We start from the raw sequence: 15,121 nt of genomic DNA on the forward strand, positions 1-15,121 counted from the left end.
AATTTTGAAGTCTTATGTGTTTGGCTGAAAGAAAAGACATGGGAAATATTCCTTTAGATTTTATTTTTCCTAAAAATTTCTCTATGTTCTCACCAATCCTCTGGAAAAGAGCAACTTTATATAAAGATAAACGTCCTTTTCCCAGATTTTTTTCATACACAGACATGCAATGACACAATGGGTTCTGGGATGGTAGAGCAATTTCAAAATGTCTCATATTTATTGATTTTAAAATTCATCCTTGGTTTTGAAAGGTGACAACTAATGTCATATTTTTGGCTTAAGCGTAAAGATTTTTAGGGTGTTCTAAGGTAGCAAAATCATAAATGTTCCCTGGTTTTTGCTGAAACCTGAAATACAGTTTTAAAAGCCATTCTTGCTTGGCTGTGTTACTATATTAGCGCTGGTCAAATTTCTTTTCTTTTTTTAGACATGAAAATAAAGGATTTAAATAAAAGTTCTGGATGGAGTCTCACAGAGCAACAGTATTATATAAACAAATTATGCAATGTAAAATAATTATTATCACAGTGGCTAAACAGAAAATGATATTTGAATAATGGAAAATTAAAAGCACATTTTCATTTTTACTAATCTTAAATAATCGACAAGCGTGCGGTGTTTGAACTGGTAACAGATGACTTGTAAGTTTGGCTTCCTTCTTAAGTAACTAACTGTTAATTGTGAATAAAATTTTGCTTCCCATGTACGTATGTAAACACAAAACACACATATGTGTGTGTATAGCCATACATGTGTGTATGCATTCACATTTAAGAAAATATGTTCATAATACACATGAACATATTATATGTTCATTCACATATGTCTATATATGTATGTACAATATATTATTTATATATGTCAAAAATTTTTGAGCTGCTCACTTATTTTAAATAAACTCACTGAATTATGTATCAATTATATCTTAATAAAGCTGTTTTTTATTAAATTGCTTCTCACTATAACTAAAGCAGGCTAGTAACAAGGTCACTAAACTAATTTAACTAATTTAAAAGCAATAAAAAAATGTCCACGAGTTGAGATAATTTCTGAACAAATTCTATTTTCCTTTCTATTTCTAGTTTTCAATATCTGAGATCTGAAACATAGACTATCTGCCACATGCAAATCAGCAAACAGGCCTAAAAAACAGCTGAGTGTTTCAGTGGGAAAATTAGTTGTCATCAATTCAGGCTGGCATGAAAGCTGAACCATCTTTTAAGCGGGTACCGTGGAGGAAATAATAAGAATTCTTAGGTCACATTTGATTCACTACATTTACTATGTTGTTCCCCAGATATCATTAAGCCATGTCACTTACATTTTTGCCAAGAGAGCATCTAGAAAACTTTGCTGGTTACAGGGCATGCACAGAGAAGAACTAAAGTAACTCTAGGAAGAGAATAAAGATTACTGAGTGAAAAAGAGAGGTGACTGGGGTTTTAATTATGTCCTAATATTTCAGTAGAAGAAACAGAATGGAGAGTGAAGACCAGTTTAACTCAGGTTTGAGCAAAACTAGCTTATTAGTGGAACTCTGGGGCTACATGGAATAAAGAATTAACTGTAAAGAGTACTTATTTCAAATTTCATGAAATTTCAGACAACATAACCAGAAAGCGTGAAAACAGTGAAGAAATCTTCAGGGTGGTTGATTTATATGTTTATCTATTTTATGATGTTTACTTATAAATTTATCTCTTTTCTTGACAAGAGAGGATGGTTTTTAATCTCAGAAAAAAATTAACCATGGAGAAAATGTTGGTTTTCAGAAGCCAAGGTTGAATTTGGTGCCTCAATTTTATTTCTATTTACTTTTGATTACCAAAGCACCAATGCTTAAAATTTAGTTTGGATATTTTAAGTCTCATTAAAAATCTGGGTTGTTAGGTAAAGAATCTTTGGGTAAGCAAAGTGTTTGAAAAAACTGAAAAAGATTACAATGAATTAGCTTTTTTGTGGTTAAAAATCTAAACCAATCAACCAACCAACCAACCAACCAACCAGTCAACCAATAAAAATCTCATAAATGCTGCTCCAGGGGAAAGAATCAGGATTTGGAGATTATTTGGGATGAGTGGTGTGCCTTCCCAATGTGTGCTATTGAGTCATATACAGTATTAGCTACTAACCAAACGGCACTGTGACAAACCAGAAAATAGCCCATTAGACAGTGTTCAGCACACTCCATGAAACATATGCAATTTTCTGACATTTGGGAGAGTGATAAGATCTGGCTAGATGTTATATATAATAGCCAAAGTGATTCCTTTTGTGAATAGTTACTACTCTAGAGGTTCCATTTGTGAAAGTATCTGTGAACCTACAAGAGATGGTTCTAAATTTGGGGGTAAAAGAAGGTAGCCATTCAAATTTCTGCAATGTCCTTAATGTGGTAGTGAAGATGATGGTCATAATTAAAGAATCTTACTTTACATGGGATAAGACTGCTTCATTTTCTCACATAAATGAGGCAAGGATTGTATCAAGATAATTAAGATTTTACGAAGGGGGCATGATGCCAGCAAAGATAGCCAATGGGCAGGGGTACCTCACTGAGGGTTGTGAAGGGTCCTTGCAGTACTCTTTGCAATGATGACAGCCAATCTTTCATAGGTGTACATAATGTTGCTGCCACACCACAATGGCCCCTGGAGCTCTTTTCCCAGTGATAATGAGAGAGTTCCATTGCTCCAGCATTTTCTCCCTATAAATTTATGCATTTATAATAATGTGGGTTTAGAGATATAGTCATGATCACAAAAGCGAGTGAAGTGAATTAGTCCACGAATTATGTCCTTTGACCTACACTGTACCTAACAGCACACACAGGCCCGCACACCCACATGCACGAAGACTTCCGAAGTTTAAGGGCGGGTGCCTTTGAGAATTCCCTCTTTTCTTTCAAGTAAGGGAAAGGTGAATCAAGCACATAGCTAGAAATGGAAATAAGATCAGGGCTGCGACAGATGGGTGGTGGTAACCAGTGTTATACACTTGTGAATCTGTGTGAGGTAGATTGCTAGGGTGTCAAAGGACTTCAAAGATATATCCCAGTGCCTTCTGAAGATCAAAGTGATATGCTTGTAAAGGATTCTAGGTGAGTCATGCCCGGTGTCTGTATTGAGGATTCTGGAGCGGTGATTTCAATTCATCCTCATTTTGCTTTATCTTTCCAAGATCTCTCACAACACGAAAGACCCAAAACTCAAGCTAAATAAAATATCTGTATGCCAAACCTCCCTACTTTCTCAATGCTGCCTTAACACTGATCTTGGCTTGTTGGTTTTAGGCTTCATGTGATTTTTATTTTTAATTTTCAAAAAAGATTTTATTTATTTATTTGAGAGAGAATGAGCTGGGGGAGGGGAGAGAGGGAGAAGCAGACTCTCTGCTGAGCAGAGAGCCCAAGGGGGGCTCGATCTTAGGACCCTGGGATCATGACCTGAGCTGAAGGCAGACGCTTAACTGACTAAGCCACCCAGGAGCCCCGATTTGATCAGATTTTTTAAAAAGGGCCATTGGGTTTGGGCAGGAGTGGAGGGCAGAGCTCTAGGTCATATTTCTTTGGTTCAGTTCCAAATGTAGGAAGAACAGGACCTTTAATTTCTGCCTGCTTTTGGCACAATAGGTTTCCATCAACCTTTGTGTATGGACACAGTTAAGAAATAAACAGGGGGTCACCACCAGCATTATCAAGTGACAGAAATTAAGCACTGAGAGCATGAATTGGTTTTGAAATTGTTCTTGTGATAGAAGTCAGACTGCCTTACCTGGGGGAAAAGTGGCCCAGGCCCAGTGAGACAGTAAGGTGTAAATTCTCAAGTCCGTAATTTACCACAATAATGTGGTCCAGCCACGGGACCTTGTCCTGGTCTTACCCTGTTAGTGCTACAGATCAATCACTCCGTGAAGCTCTTTGATTCAAGAATCTACGAAATCACCTCCTGGGGTCTTGCAGATTCTACAAAAGCAGAGACTCCTCCAAAGAAGAAGACCCAGCTTGGTACTTTTCATATGTATGGATCTCATAGATACTGCTACGAGGCTGTAAAGTCACTAATAGAAGCGGAACAGAGAGGGGAAGAGCCAAGAAGGCCAGCTCTGGTTGAACTTCTCAATGGGATCTCATGAAGCCCCAGAAGATGTCGCTATCTCTACGGAGACACACTAGAAGAGGATTTTAGTGACAGAGTGGGATGGTCGGCAGTCTAGCTATGGCACTACGAGCTACAGTTAGTGTTTCAGAGCAGCGATACTGACCGTGGGCTGTGGTCAAGCTGACTGATGTACAGCTTTATGAGCGAATGCTCCTCAGCCCCAGGGCTGGATGCACTTAGCCCCTCAGGTAACCTGAGGGGTGCAAACAATGAGACCTTGTTAAAACCCTCCATGGACAGAGCAAGGCCCACTCAGAGAGGAAAGATATTCAGTGTACATAGCTTTATTGAACAGCACCCTTGAAACAGAAATCAGAGGCTAACCTCCATAGTGAGAGATAGCAAGGCCCGCAAACTTGAAACAACATATTTGTGGTTCACAGGGAACATTCCAGAAGGACTGAAAATGGGGAAAAAAGGGAAATGATCCTAGTTTGGGTTAATGGGTACCACGCACCCTAGAGGAACCAGATCAGCTCAAAGTATAATAGCAATATTTTAGAAGAGAGGAAGCCATGTTATCCATCTAGACGCATCCACCATAAGCACCGTCCGAGCTGAAATGATATAAAATGACCTTCAGTAAGGATGGGGTCTAGCTCTGCTTTGACATTTGCAGAATGCAGGCTCTCCTAATAAAAGCACATCTTTCTCAACATCATGCCAGATCTTCCCTAGCGAGAGATAATGGGCCCGCGTCCCTTCTAGACTTTACGGTAGGAAAGATGGTTGAACTCGCTGGTGGCTCTGCGAAGGAGTGGGAAAAAGAACATACTGAGGGCCAAGACCCTGTCATTTCACCTGGAGGTTCTGCAGTTCAGTTTTGCCTCTGCATTTCCACTTGTTACAGATTTGCATAATCTACTGGGAGGCAACACCATGAACCACCTCGTCTTATTTATTATGCTAATTACAATTACGGGGAGCATCTTCATCTCATGTTCTTGCTGATGGGCAAATACAGGAACTTAGGGGAAAAAAAATCAGAAGCTTTCTGAGTCTCATTGTGTGCAAATCCTTACTTGAACGTACCAGGCTACTAGAGGGAAATGGTATTTCAGAAACCTCTCTGGGGGGAGCAGACCGATTATATTCCTTTTATGAAACAAGAAGTTGGTTTTTGTTTTGTTTCATTTTGTTTTGTTTTCTGCTGAAAGGCACTTGAAATCTTATGTTCATTACTCACTCCAAATTTCCTTACCTTTGTTTCCGCTTTCCTGTGAGCCTTCTCTGTGTATTTATAAAATAAGTCACTGATACTTTATTCATGAGATTTGAGCAAACAATTTGGAGAGCCTCTTGACCCTGCATATTTATCAAGCTAGCACTAAGAGAAGTATTTGCTTCACCTGTTCTTTGCTCATGTGGGGGTGGATTTTTGTATAAAAATAGGAGACACCTTCTCCTTTTTAAGAAGTTCTTTTTACCATCCCTGAAATCACTTAAACAAAAACTATACTTCCAAGTTTGGTCATCAGCCTCTAGCCTCAGGAACTCCAGAGCTCACCAAATTATAAGATGAGATTTATAAGCTGTTTCAGAATGTACCTAATAATTTCTCATTGCATCTTGAAATTCCAATTCTCTCTCTTAAAGGGGCCATTCCAAGTGCTATGAAGGTGACTTTCTCAACGACATGGGATACAGGTGTGTCGATCATAAAACTTAAACACACCCCATGTTCTTACTGTGGGGAGATTGTAAATTCAAGTTTCCAGAAATGATATTCATCCCAAAAGCCATCCCAGCCATCGTCAAAAGCATCCAAAAGAATGAAAGTGAAAACCTGTGACAGATACTTACAAACCAGTTCCTAACAATAATCTTCCACACCTGGCTTGCACTGGAATATTTTTCTTAACACAGAATCAGGGGTTATTACCCAGGAGAGGGCTTATTTCATAATAAGATTGGAACTTACCTCCTGGTAATAAAAGGACTTCCTGAGGAGGGGACCGAGTGGGAGAAGAGGGTATCATTCATGCTGGTTACAGGTCTGGGCGGCCTAAAACGAAGGACAATGTGGGGGGAAAGTTAAAACAAATAGAAGTCACAAGTTAAAAACTATCCACCACCTTCCCAGGAAAGGGGCTGGAATCAACACAAAATTTTATATCTTGCAATGAAATTCTTTAAGTGTTTTGGGAAGTTACATTTCCTTAAAAATGTGGAATGTCCAATAAACATTAGGAGGAAAATCTCTGGACACCACAGGCATGTTTATCCATGAGATTTGAGCCTTCAAGTTTCCTTGAGTCATATTCTTGAATGGAGCAAGGACTCTGAGGTGGCCTCAGGTCCACTGTCTTCTCAAAGGAGAACCTCTAAAAAATTGATGATAAGCACAATCTATATCCTCTCAGAAAGCGGAAGTTCCAGAAACTTCTCCTGTGCTCCACATAACAATGGCTCTTTCTCAAGACACCTGCTCTGGAAGGAGCCAGTTGCAAAATCATATTGAGCCTGAATTGTTCTTGTTCTATGCGAAGATGCAGTCAAGCACACCAGGATTGTTATCTGGATGTTCTACACAATAGGGCACGTATGCAAGGCATCCTCTAAACTTCCTTTCATATGACGAGAGAAAGAAAATAGTGTTCAGTATTTCTCAGAACTGTGAATGGCCTTAAACCCCAACTGCATGGGATCTGTCATTTCCAGTTGTATTTTTCATTTTAGCCTGTCATCCTGTACCTGTCACTAATGTCTTCATTCAGGCAAAATGACAGAGCTATGACACATATCTCATCTCCAAGTGGTTTTTAGTCTTCTATTAGGTTCACTGGAATATGTTCCATGAGATGGGATTGAGAGTTCAGAATATGGGTAATGAGGCAGGGCATCATTCCAAGTCAGAGGAAATTTTGTTCTCACTATACTTCTGTACTGGAGTTTGATGAAGCAGAATTTGTGGACGCCAGACATTAATCATGGTAGCCTACAGAATCTGTGTTGGCTTGATCAAGAGATAAAGTTTCAACAGTTTAGTTTCTACCTTAGGGAACCAAAGTTGTTTTTGGATTCCACAATGCAGAGATCCTGAGAAAAAGGTAGACTTGTTTATCCCAGTGTGTTTATGCAACTGAAAACGATGCTATACAGGCTTTAAAAGGTCAGCACAATATGCAAAAATTCATTGAAACTTTTGGTTCCCAGTACTTGGTGCTAAACAGTGTTCGAAGATTTTTACAGACATTATTTCCTGGGGGAGGTGGAAACAGCAGCCTATTTCATCTAGTCTAAACATATCAGCTGATATTCTGAAAACTATCTGAGTGTTTTGCATTACTTACGTAAGATGTGTCTTTGACACGTGAGGCTAGTTTAAAACTAATTCTCCCTTGAGCACAACACTTTCACCTTGTAGGCAGGATGCGAATTTTATACAAATGTCCTCTGTGAATTTTGAAAAGTTAGGTAGATCAGATGTTAAAACAGTAAGAATGAGGGGCACCTGGGTGGCTCAGTGGGTTAAGCCTATGCCTTCGGCTCAGGTCATGATCTCAGGGTCCTGGGATCGAGCCCTGCATCAAGCCCTGCATTGGGCTCTCTGCTCAGCAGGGAGTGTGCTTCCTCCTCTCTCTGCCTGCCTCTCTGCCTACTTATGATCTCTGTCTGTCAAATAAATAAATAAAATCTTAAAAAAAAAAAACCAGTAAGAATGAAATAGCTTTCTTTTAACTTTGCAACAAGTTGAAACCATCAACTTGACCAACATTTCTGGGTTTTTTGAGTCTTTTTTAACTTTCCCACCGTGCTCTAGCTCTAGGAAATGAGAAAACAAGTTGACTTGGAATACTTTTTAATTAGCCTGGTAAATTTACTCTGTAGAACCTGGTCACTGCCAAGCTGAAATTGCAGTTTCTTAGTAAATGGCTTCCTGTTTAAGGTTCGTCATGAAGATGTTGAACTTGGGACACAGAACGACTAATCTTGGCACCAAATGGTGACTTTCAAAGGGACTGAGGTTCTTATTTCCTCCATCATCAAATGGGAAGTTACTTTATCTAATAACTAGGTCACACTGGGAATTTTAAATGTATTGATTCTTGTGAGAAAGAAATAGCTTCACAAGATAAAGTCATACAGATTGACTGCAAAATTTTCCTTGTGGACAAGACTTTCACAGAGAACTTTTTTAAAAAAGATTTTTATTTATTTATTTGACAGAGAGAACGAGACAATGACAGAGGGAATACAAGTAGGGAGAGTGGGAGATGGAGAAGCAGGTTTCCCACCGGGCAGGGAGCCTGAATTGGGACCTGATCCCAGGACCCCGGGATCGTGACATGACCTGAGCCAAAGGCAGATGCTTAACAACTGAGACACCCAGCTGCCCTCACGGAGGATATTTTTTTTTATAAAACTGGCATTCATCTTGTGACTAGAAAGTATTCCGCTTAAGACAGAATTAGTTTTAAACTAGTTTGATGTTACTCACTTGTATTGTGTCTCATAACCACTTATAATTATGATTACGTCTTTATAAGCACAAAGGGGACTACTGAACTACTTACCAAGTGTCACTTTTGGCAGCAAGAAATTGAATGCAATAGAGACCGTTAATCATGGTAAAATTAACAAGAAATACAACAGCTTAGAACAAATGCCAAAATACCAAAATGTCACCACTTAAGTGGCCTTACATACCTATGGTAATTTAGAATGGCTACATGAATGGCATATTTTAAAATTAGAAGTCTGAGCTATCCCCATCAAAACAAACAAACAAACAAAAGAAAAAGAAATGGCTATCTGATCAGAACAAAAACATTTTAATAATAAATGAAAGAGAAAAATGTCTAAAACTAAAAATAGGAAAAAAATCTGGTCTAACAGAGATTGGATCTTCTGCACGCAGAATTTCCTGTATGTTATTCCAACAATTAAATGTTTTTCACAGATTGCATTTTAAAATTAAGACATTCACCCTGGAAAAATATATTATCCATGAGTACAGACCACTATTTTGATTCGAGGACTCTTCGGAGAATCTGGTTAAATATATGGAACTTTTCTCAGGAAAAGGCCTATTTGTGTAGAATTTTAAGGGAATCCCAAAACTCCGCGTGGAACTCAAATTGTGTAGAGAGTGCCCTCAGTGAATAGTATGTCAAATCAGATTGCCACTAGACAGGTAAAAATTTGTTTACTCATTAGCCAGTTAAATATACACATCCACCAGCCAGAGCACGACTGGGTACAGGCCCTGGGCTATGTAATACCGCAGTGTGCCTGACCACGAACTTGACTTTTATTTCACTGTCTCATTTCCTAATTTTGTCTCCAAGTGGGAGGAAGCATCCTAATTCTGTTCTGCTGCAAAACTCTCAGAGTCAGGCTGTTCACATCTCTCCCTCTAGTTTCCTCACACCCATCAGCTCTGAAGGAACAGCGCTCTCTGGGCTGAAACTCCCAGCGGCGCTGGTAGGAAGTGACTGTACAGCAGAGCTCGGAGAGACGCTCTCAGTTACTTTGCTCATTTATTAGCAACGTAGGGATTGTCTCTGGCGGGGTGGGGTGTGTGTGGGGGTAGAAACACTGTTGTTGAGACCTTAGTAAGAATAGCTCGTATGAGGTCGTTTTCTGCAAGCTACTGGCCCTCTGGGATACTCCCCAGATTTATTTATCCCTGGTTTCTTTTAAGGCTTATTTTTAGGATCAAAACTTCCCAAAAATAAGTTAGTCACATTCTCCAGAATTAGCTTACATATGTTTTTTGGATGCTTAGCCCATGCCAGCAACGTAAGCCTCCAGGCTGTGTGTATTGCCAAAGGCAGTAAACCCTCCGTGTACACTTGGGAGCAAACCAAGATGAGCCCCGTGGTATGTACACAAAGCCATAGACATGACGTAGCACAAATCATTTGATGGCATTTGCTTAGGTCCACCAGAGGAAAGAGTGACCGCTTCCATAAAGGTCTCTGAGCCATCATGGAGCCTCTGACGGATCACGTTCTGAACTTCCTGACGCACGAACTTTGTACTGGGTGGTTTCCGATACTGATAGGTCTGATCAGCCACTTCTTGATGTCAACATGCAAACCGAGGCCCTGAGTGTGGCTGGTCCTACTGAACTGTGCGACACAAAAAGTGGTTTGTGTTGAGGGGGGAACTACCTTTTTTAGAGTCTTTCTGATGGTACCTGCAATGACGTAATTCCTAACTGGGCATAGAAGCAGATGGTGAGCTTGCCAAGATAATATCCAGGAAGAAATACTTCTTCTCCCTCAGTCTCCCTGTTATCTGGCCACCCAGGTCTGAGAGAGGCTCCAGGGCCTGAGGCTTCTGGAAGCTGGAAGGAATGAGTGGGAGCACCGTTTCTGCACATATCCCCCTCTGTCCACCAAACTCACGTAGACTTTGGAGAAAGAATTTTTTAAAGTCTGTTTTTGGATGTTCTGAGGAATTTTACCACCAACTTCCCCTTTCCACCTTCCCATGTATGGGCCATGATTCTTCTAAAGTTGTGCAGTTTAGGATAAGACAACAACGATTTTTAGATTTGTTGATATCTTTAAGATGACTGACTTTGCAGATAAATGAAACAAGGAGCTTTTATATTTGGGACTCAAAGCACAAGTGATATTAAGGTAGAGTGTGCTTTAAAATTTTCTCATCATGGCTAATTTCATTGATTGTTACTGTCCAGTAAAACCTCTACTAACAACTGTATTTTATAATGATGCTTTTTGAATATTTTCTACCTGTAGGTGAATAACGTTAGCGTAGCATTCTTGTACATCAAGACAGAAGTACTGTTTACCCCTACAATAAAAGCTTATAGTCCCATTATTACTCTGTTTTTTATAAATTAAAATTTAAAACTTGATTCCTAGCAATTGATATGAAGTTGCCTTTGTATGGACATGAACATGCATGAATGAAGAAAAATGTCTTCCTCTGGAAGGCAGAGATACTCACACAATGTGGGCCAAGTTGAGTGGCTTCTCAGGCTGGTCAGGGAACATGGGGTGCAAGGGCTCACGGCTTGAAGCGCAGCTCAGAGACTTGCTTAATGCATTAGTTAGCTTCTTAGCAGGGGATTTCTGGAAAGAAGAAGAAAGGTAGAAGTGATAAGAACTAACAATGATGTTACATTCTCAGAGATGATTTGTTTTCATAATAGATATTCATTCATTCACTCATTCATTTCTTCATTGATTTATCCATGAAATCTTCAACTACCTACTACTCTAAGGGAATTTGCTCCGTGCTGAAACTAAAGTTCTGGGACAATCCACCAGAGTGCCTGCCTCCTGTTTTGTGTCAGCAAATGCTGTGATGAGTGGAAAGTGGTCATTGTGCATGGGACATCTGAACTGGGACTGAAGGGACCAGCAGGAGTCCTTCTGATAGTAGCTCAGGGGACCGGGAAGGTCATTCCAGATGGAGGAAGAAGAAACCCCATTCTGGAGAGGAAAGTAGAAGACAGACCCTTGAAGTCCTGCACTGCCACTTCAAGGACCATGGTCTTTATCTCAAATGCAGAGCGAGACAATGAAGACTTTATATTATAGAGGTGACAGGAGCAGATGTGATTCTAGAAGGATTACTCCTGCTTAAGAGCAGAAAACGATCTGGGAGGAGACAGAAGTGGAAGTAAGAAGGTGAGCAGAAGGTTTCACAGGCATCTGGGTGCAAGATGTATTGGGCATGGCTGGATCCATCCAGTTGAAACTGAAAGGGGAACTTCAATCAGGGATTTTGGAGTTTAAAATTTATGTTCTTTCCAGAGCATCACGTTATCTCTTTTTCATTTAGACGAGTGGGATGTAGATCTTAAAATTTCACAGCCACTTCTTTTTTTTATTATTGTTATTTTTCTTTCTTTTTAAAAAATTATTTTTTTCTTTTTTTTCCTTTTTTTTTTCACAGCCATTTCTATCAGAAATAATCTCCCTCATGTAATAAATCTTTACAGCAGCTTTTCCTTTCCACAAGAAGTCATTTACCATTCTGTCACTTGCTTTTATGCAGAGAGCCCATAATTGGCAATACAATGAAGCGACTTTTGTCCTCATGATCTAAAAGCTTAAGTGATAGAAGCGTTGTTCAAGAAGTTCCTCTTTGGCTTTTGTTAAGACATACAATTCTTAGAATACCTAAAACACAGCCACTGCAACAGCATTTCACCCCCATACACACTGCAGCCTCTTTATCCCCTTGACCGGTCTGATCCTACTTGTAAAGACGTTGTCCTGCCATATAACCATATAGTTTGGAGTCCACAATGTCTAAAAAGAGGCACCTAAACTGACTTTAGCATTTACATAAAACGATCATTAAAAATGCTTAGTCTTCAAACACTAACCCTCCAGAATGTGAGATAGAACAAGTTTGAAAATTGGTAATATATCGACCATAAGAAAATAGAAAACGTTTTCTCCTATCTTCTGTACTAAACAGTGTTTCATGATCTGTGCTGGAAGATCCATGCTAGCATGTGACATAACCACCAGTGACAGGAGGCATCTGCTCTGGCCCAAAGCCCTCAGCATACGACCCCTTAGTGAAAAACTGGTACTCAATTTCAGAGTCTGAACGATGCTGAAAAATTAAAATATTTACACTGAATGCTGGTTCCCAATAATCATTCCTAGAAAGAATGTTCTGACTTAAAATGCACTATCTGGGAACACCTGGGTGTTTCAGTCATTAAGTGTCTGCCTTCAGCTCGGGTCATGATCCCAGGGTCCTAGGATCGAGTCCTGCATCACTGAGCTTTCTGCTCAGTGGGGAGTCTGCTTCTCCCTCTCCCTTTGCTGCTCCCCCTGCTTGTGCTCTCACTCTCCTTCCCTCTCTCTCTGACAAATAAAAAAAATAAAATCTTTAAAAAATAAAATAAAATGGATTTTCTGAAGAACTTAAAAAAAAAGAATAAGTTACTCTTTGAGTAAAGGGTATGGGTTAATTGAAATGCATAAAATCTAGGAAAAAACTCATAATAAAAAGTTTGCATTTTCTTGTGTAAGAACTACTCCAAGAGCGGTTGGCAGGTTTGATGGTACAGCCCACAAACCCCAATCCATACATAGGGCAGTACTTTCACAGAAGCACAGGAACAACCTCAGGGGACCTGATCTTTGAGTGACTGAGACCTAGATCAGCAAACTAAACCGCTTGAACCCCGAGCTCACCCAGTTGGATTCCTCCTACACATGCATCATGTGGACAGACTCTCACAGGTCACCTCTGGCAAGCCGGTCACTCACAGTTTACGCAAGGATGATCTGCTCATAGAGACTACCTCCCTGCCTCCAAAAAAGAAAACTGGAACAGCACCACGAAGCCCACAGGCTCACACATCTTTCCTTTTACAAGCTCTAGCCATGCACTTAACGGAGCTCCAGAATCTGAGAGTCAAGGAACTAATGATAATTTTTAAGAAATTCCCATACCCCAAACAAAACAAAACTCGGAGGGAACCTTAACTTACTGTGAAAACGAGATTATGTCCCAAAGTTGCTAGTTTAGTTGTTATCTAAGCCAGTACTGAGCTGTCTGCGTCCAGAGAAGTAACAGAGTGTGAGTCTGCCTAAACTGTAAGTCCTAGAACGCGACACTGGCTTCAGATGCCGCAATGAAGATGTCCCAGTAAGGTGGGGGTGGGGTGGAGGGAGAGGGGAAGGAAGGCATGCTAGAGCAGAAGTTAGGTTTGCCTCTTGATTGTCCCGCTGCCATCTTTGCTGGTCCCTTGCATTCTGAGTGACGCTCATACATAGGAGGGTAAGTGTTGCCTGGACCTTGGCTTACCCATGAGGTGTACTCTTTCATTTGGTGCTGGTTGCTATGGGAACCGCCAGCGTGTCCCCTCCAGAAGCAGTCCTGACAGAGCTGGTAATTGTGACACTGTTGGCATCGGTAGCGGAATCCCATCATACTCTCACTGTGGCAGTAGGAACATTCAACCGGATGGAAGACTACGGGGGAAAGAAATGGAGGGAAAAAAAAAAAAAGAGAAAATAAAAGTCTGAGCCAGAATAAGGAAAAATGCAGCCAAACAGGGACTGTGTTTTTCTGCTGTGTGCTGTGATTTCAGAGGCTAGTCAGTTCTGGCTGAGAGGAGAATTATGTTTATTCCTGGACTCTCACCACCCTTTTCACACATGTGTGTGGAGGTGGGGGAAATGAAAGGGGATGGAGAATAGGTCTTCTTTTAACCACAAATTTCCCTCTCCACTTCCAGCTCTTACACTATGAGAATATAAATTACCTAAACTGACTCGTCTTTCCCCCAAACTGCTCCCTGTCTCCAGGAGACCAGCACAGCTCCGTAGAAGACTCAGAGGCACAACATATGAACACAACTGACTCTCCACTGGGTGGAGAGAAGTGGAAAACAGGGAGAAAAAAGAAAGGGAAATGGGGGAGAGTATGAAAACTGGATAAGAGAATTGAATTATTTCATTAAAAAAATGGAGTGGCTGATGGTCTTCTTTCATGATTGACATTACCTCATTTAACAATTTTTTCTTTCTTTCCTGAGAGACAGATGGACAGAGCCCAAAGAGATGTGTAAATGATGTGAATACACTTCTAATTCAGATAGTTTGAGGGACACCGAACTCTCTCTAACAGACAATTGGAATAATAAAGCAGGCAAGGTAAAATACTTGAGATTTGAAGCTAACATATAACCAAATCCAAGTAATTGTCTACACGTTATGAGCTAAAGATATTAAACAACAACAATTTTTGCCTTTGGTCAAGTTATTCTTTATGTAACCACAATCATTGAAAGCTCCATTCAGAACATATGACTGAAGATTAGCAAGGTACCATAATCTAATTTTCCCCTCTATCTCCTCCGCCTATTCTTGGCCGAGTGCCTAGGAATGGTCGATGCCATGTACACCAATATTGGAAGGTCAGACCTAAAAATAAACCTGGAAAATGTCTTATTCATTATGGAGATTCTTCTGCTACAGCAAGACTACAGCCCCACGTGACTTGTA

The 15,121-nt window shown here is 40.2% G+C and overlaps 1 protein-coding gene across 25 annotated transcripts in view; it reads right to left on the bottom strand.

The window, feature by feature from the left end:
- The window catches only part of DTNA (dystrobrevin alpha), a 354,355-nt gene that overhangs the window by 55,620 nt on the left and 283,614 nt on the right, over window positions 1-15,121 (bottom strand). For 14 of the 25 annotated variants that reach the window (XR_009345815.1, XM_059139254.1, XM_059139255.1 and 11 more), the window contains 4 exons: window positions 13,920-14,086; window positions 11,088-11,212; window positions 6,085-6,168; window positions 4,267-4,356 (listed from right to left, as the gene is read on the bottom strand). Coding sequence is in view for 24 of the 25 variants with exons in the window: in XM_059139254.1 (XP_058995237.1) it covers window positions 4,267-4,356; window positions 6,085-6,168; window positions 11,088-11,212; window positions 13,920-14,086 (466 nt within the window). In the remaining variant the exon portion in view is untranslated. Of the gene's footprint in view, window positions 1-4,266; window positions 4,357-4,431; window positions 4,721-6,084; window positions 6,169-11,087; window positions 11,213-13,919; window positions 14,087-15,121 lie in introns of those variants that run through there. The other 11 variants (XM_059139260.1, XM_059139269.1, XM_059139268.1 and 8 more) reach the window with 2 other exon arrangements.

Source organism: Mustela lutreola, chromosome 11 (assembly GCF_030435805.1).
Source record: "Mustela lutreola isolate mMusLut2 chromosome 11, mMusLut2.pri, whole genome shotgun sequence".
In the NCBI taxonomy this organism is placed as follows: Eukaryota; Metazoa; Chordata; class Mammalia; order Carnivora; family Mustelidae; genus Mustela; species Mustela lutreola.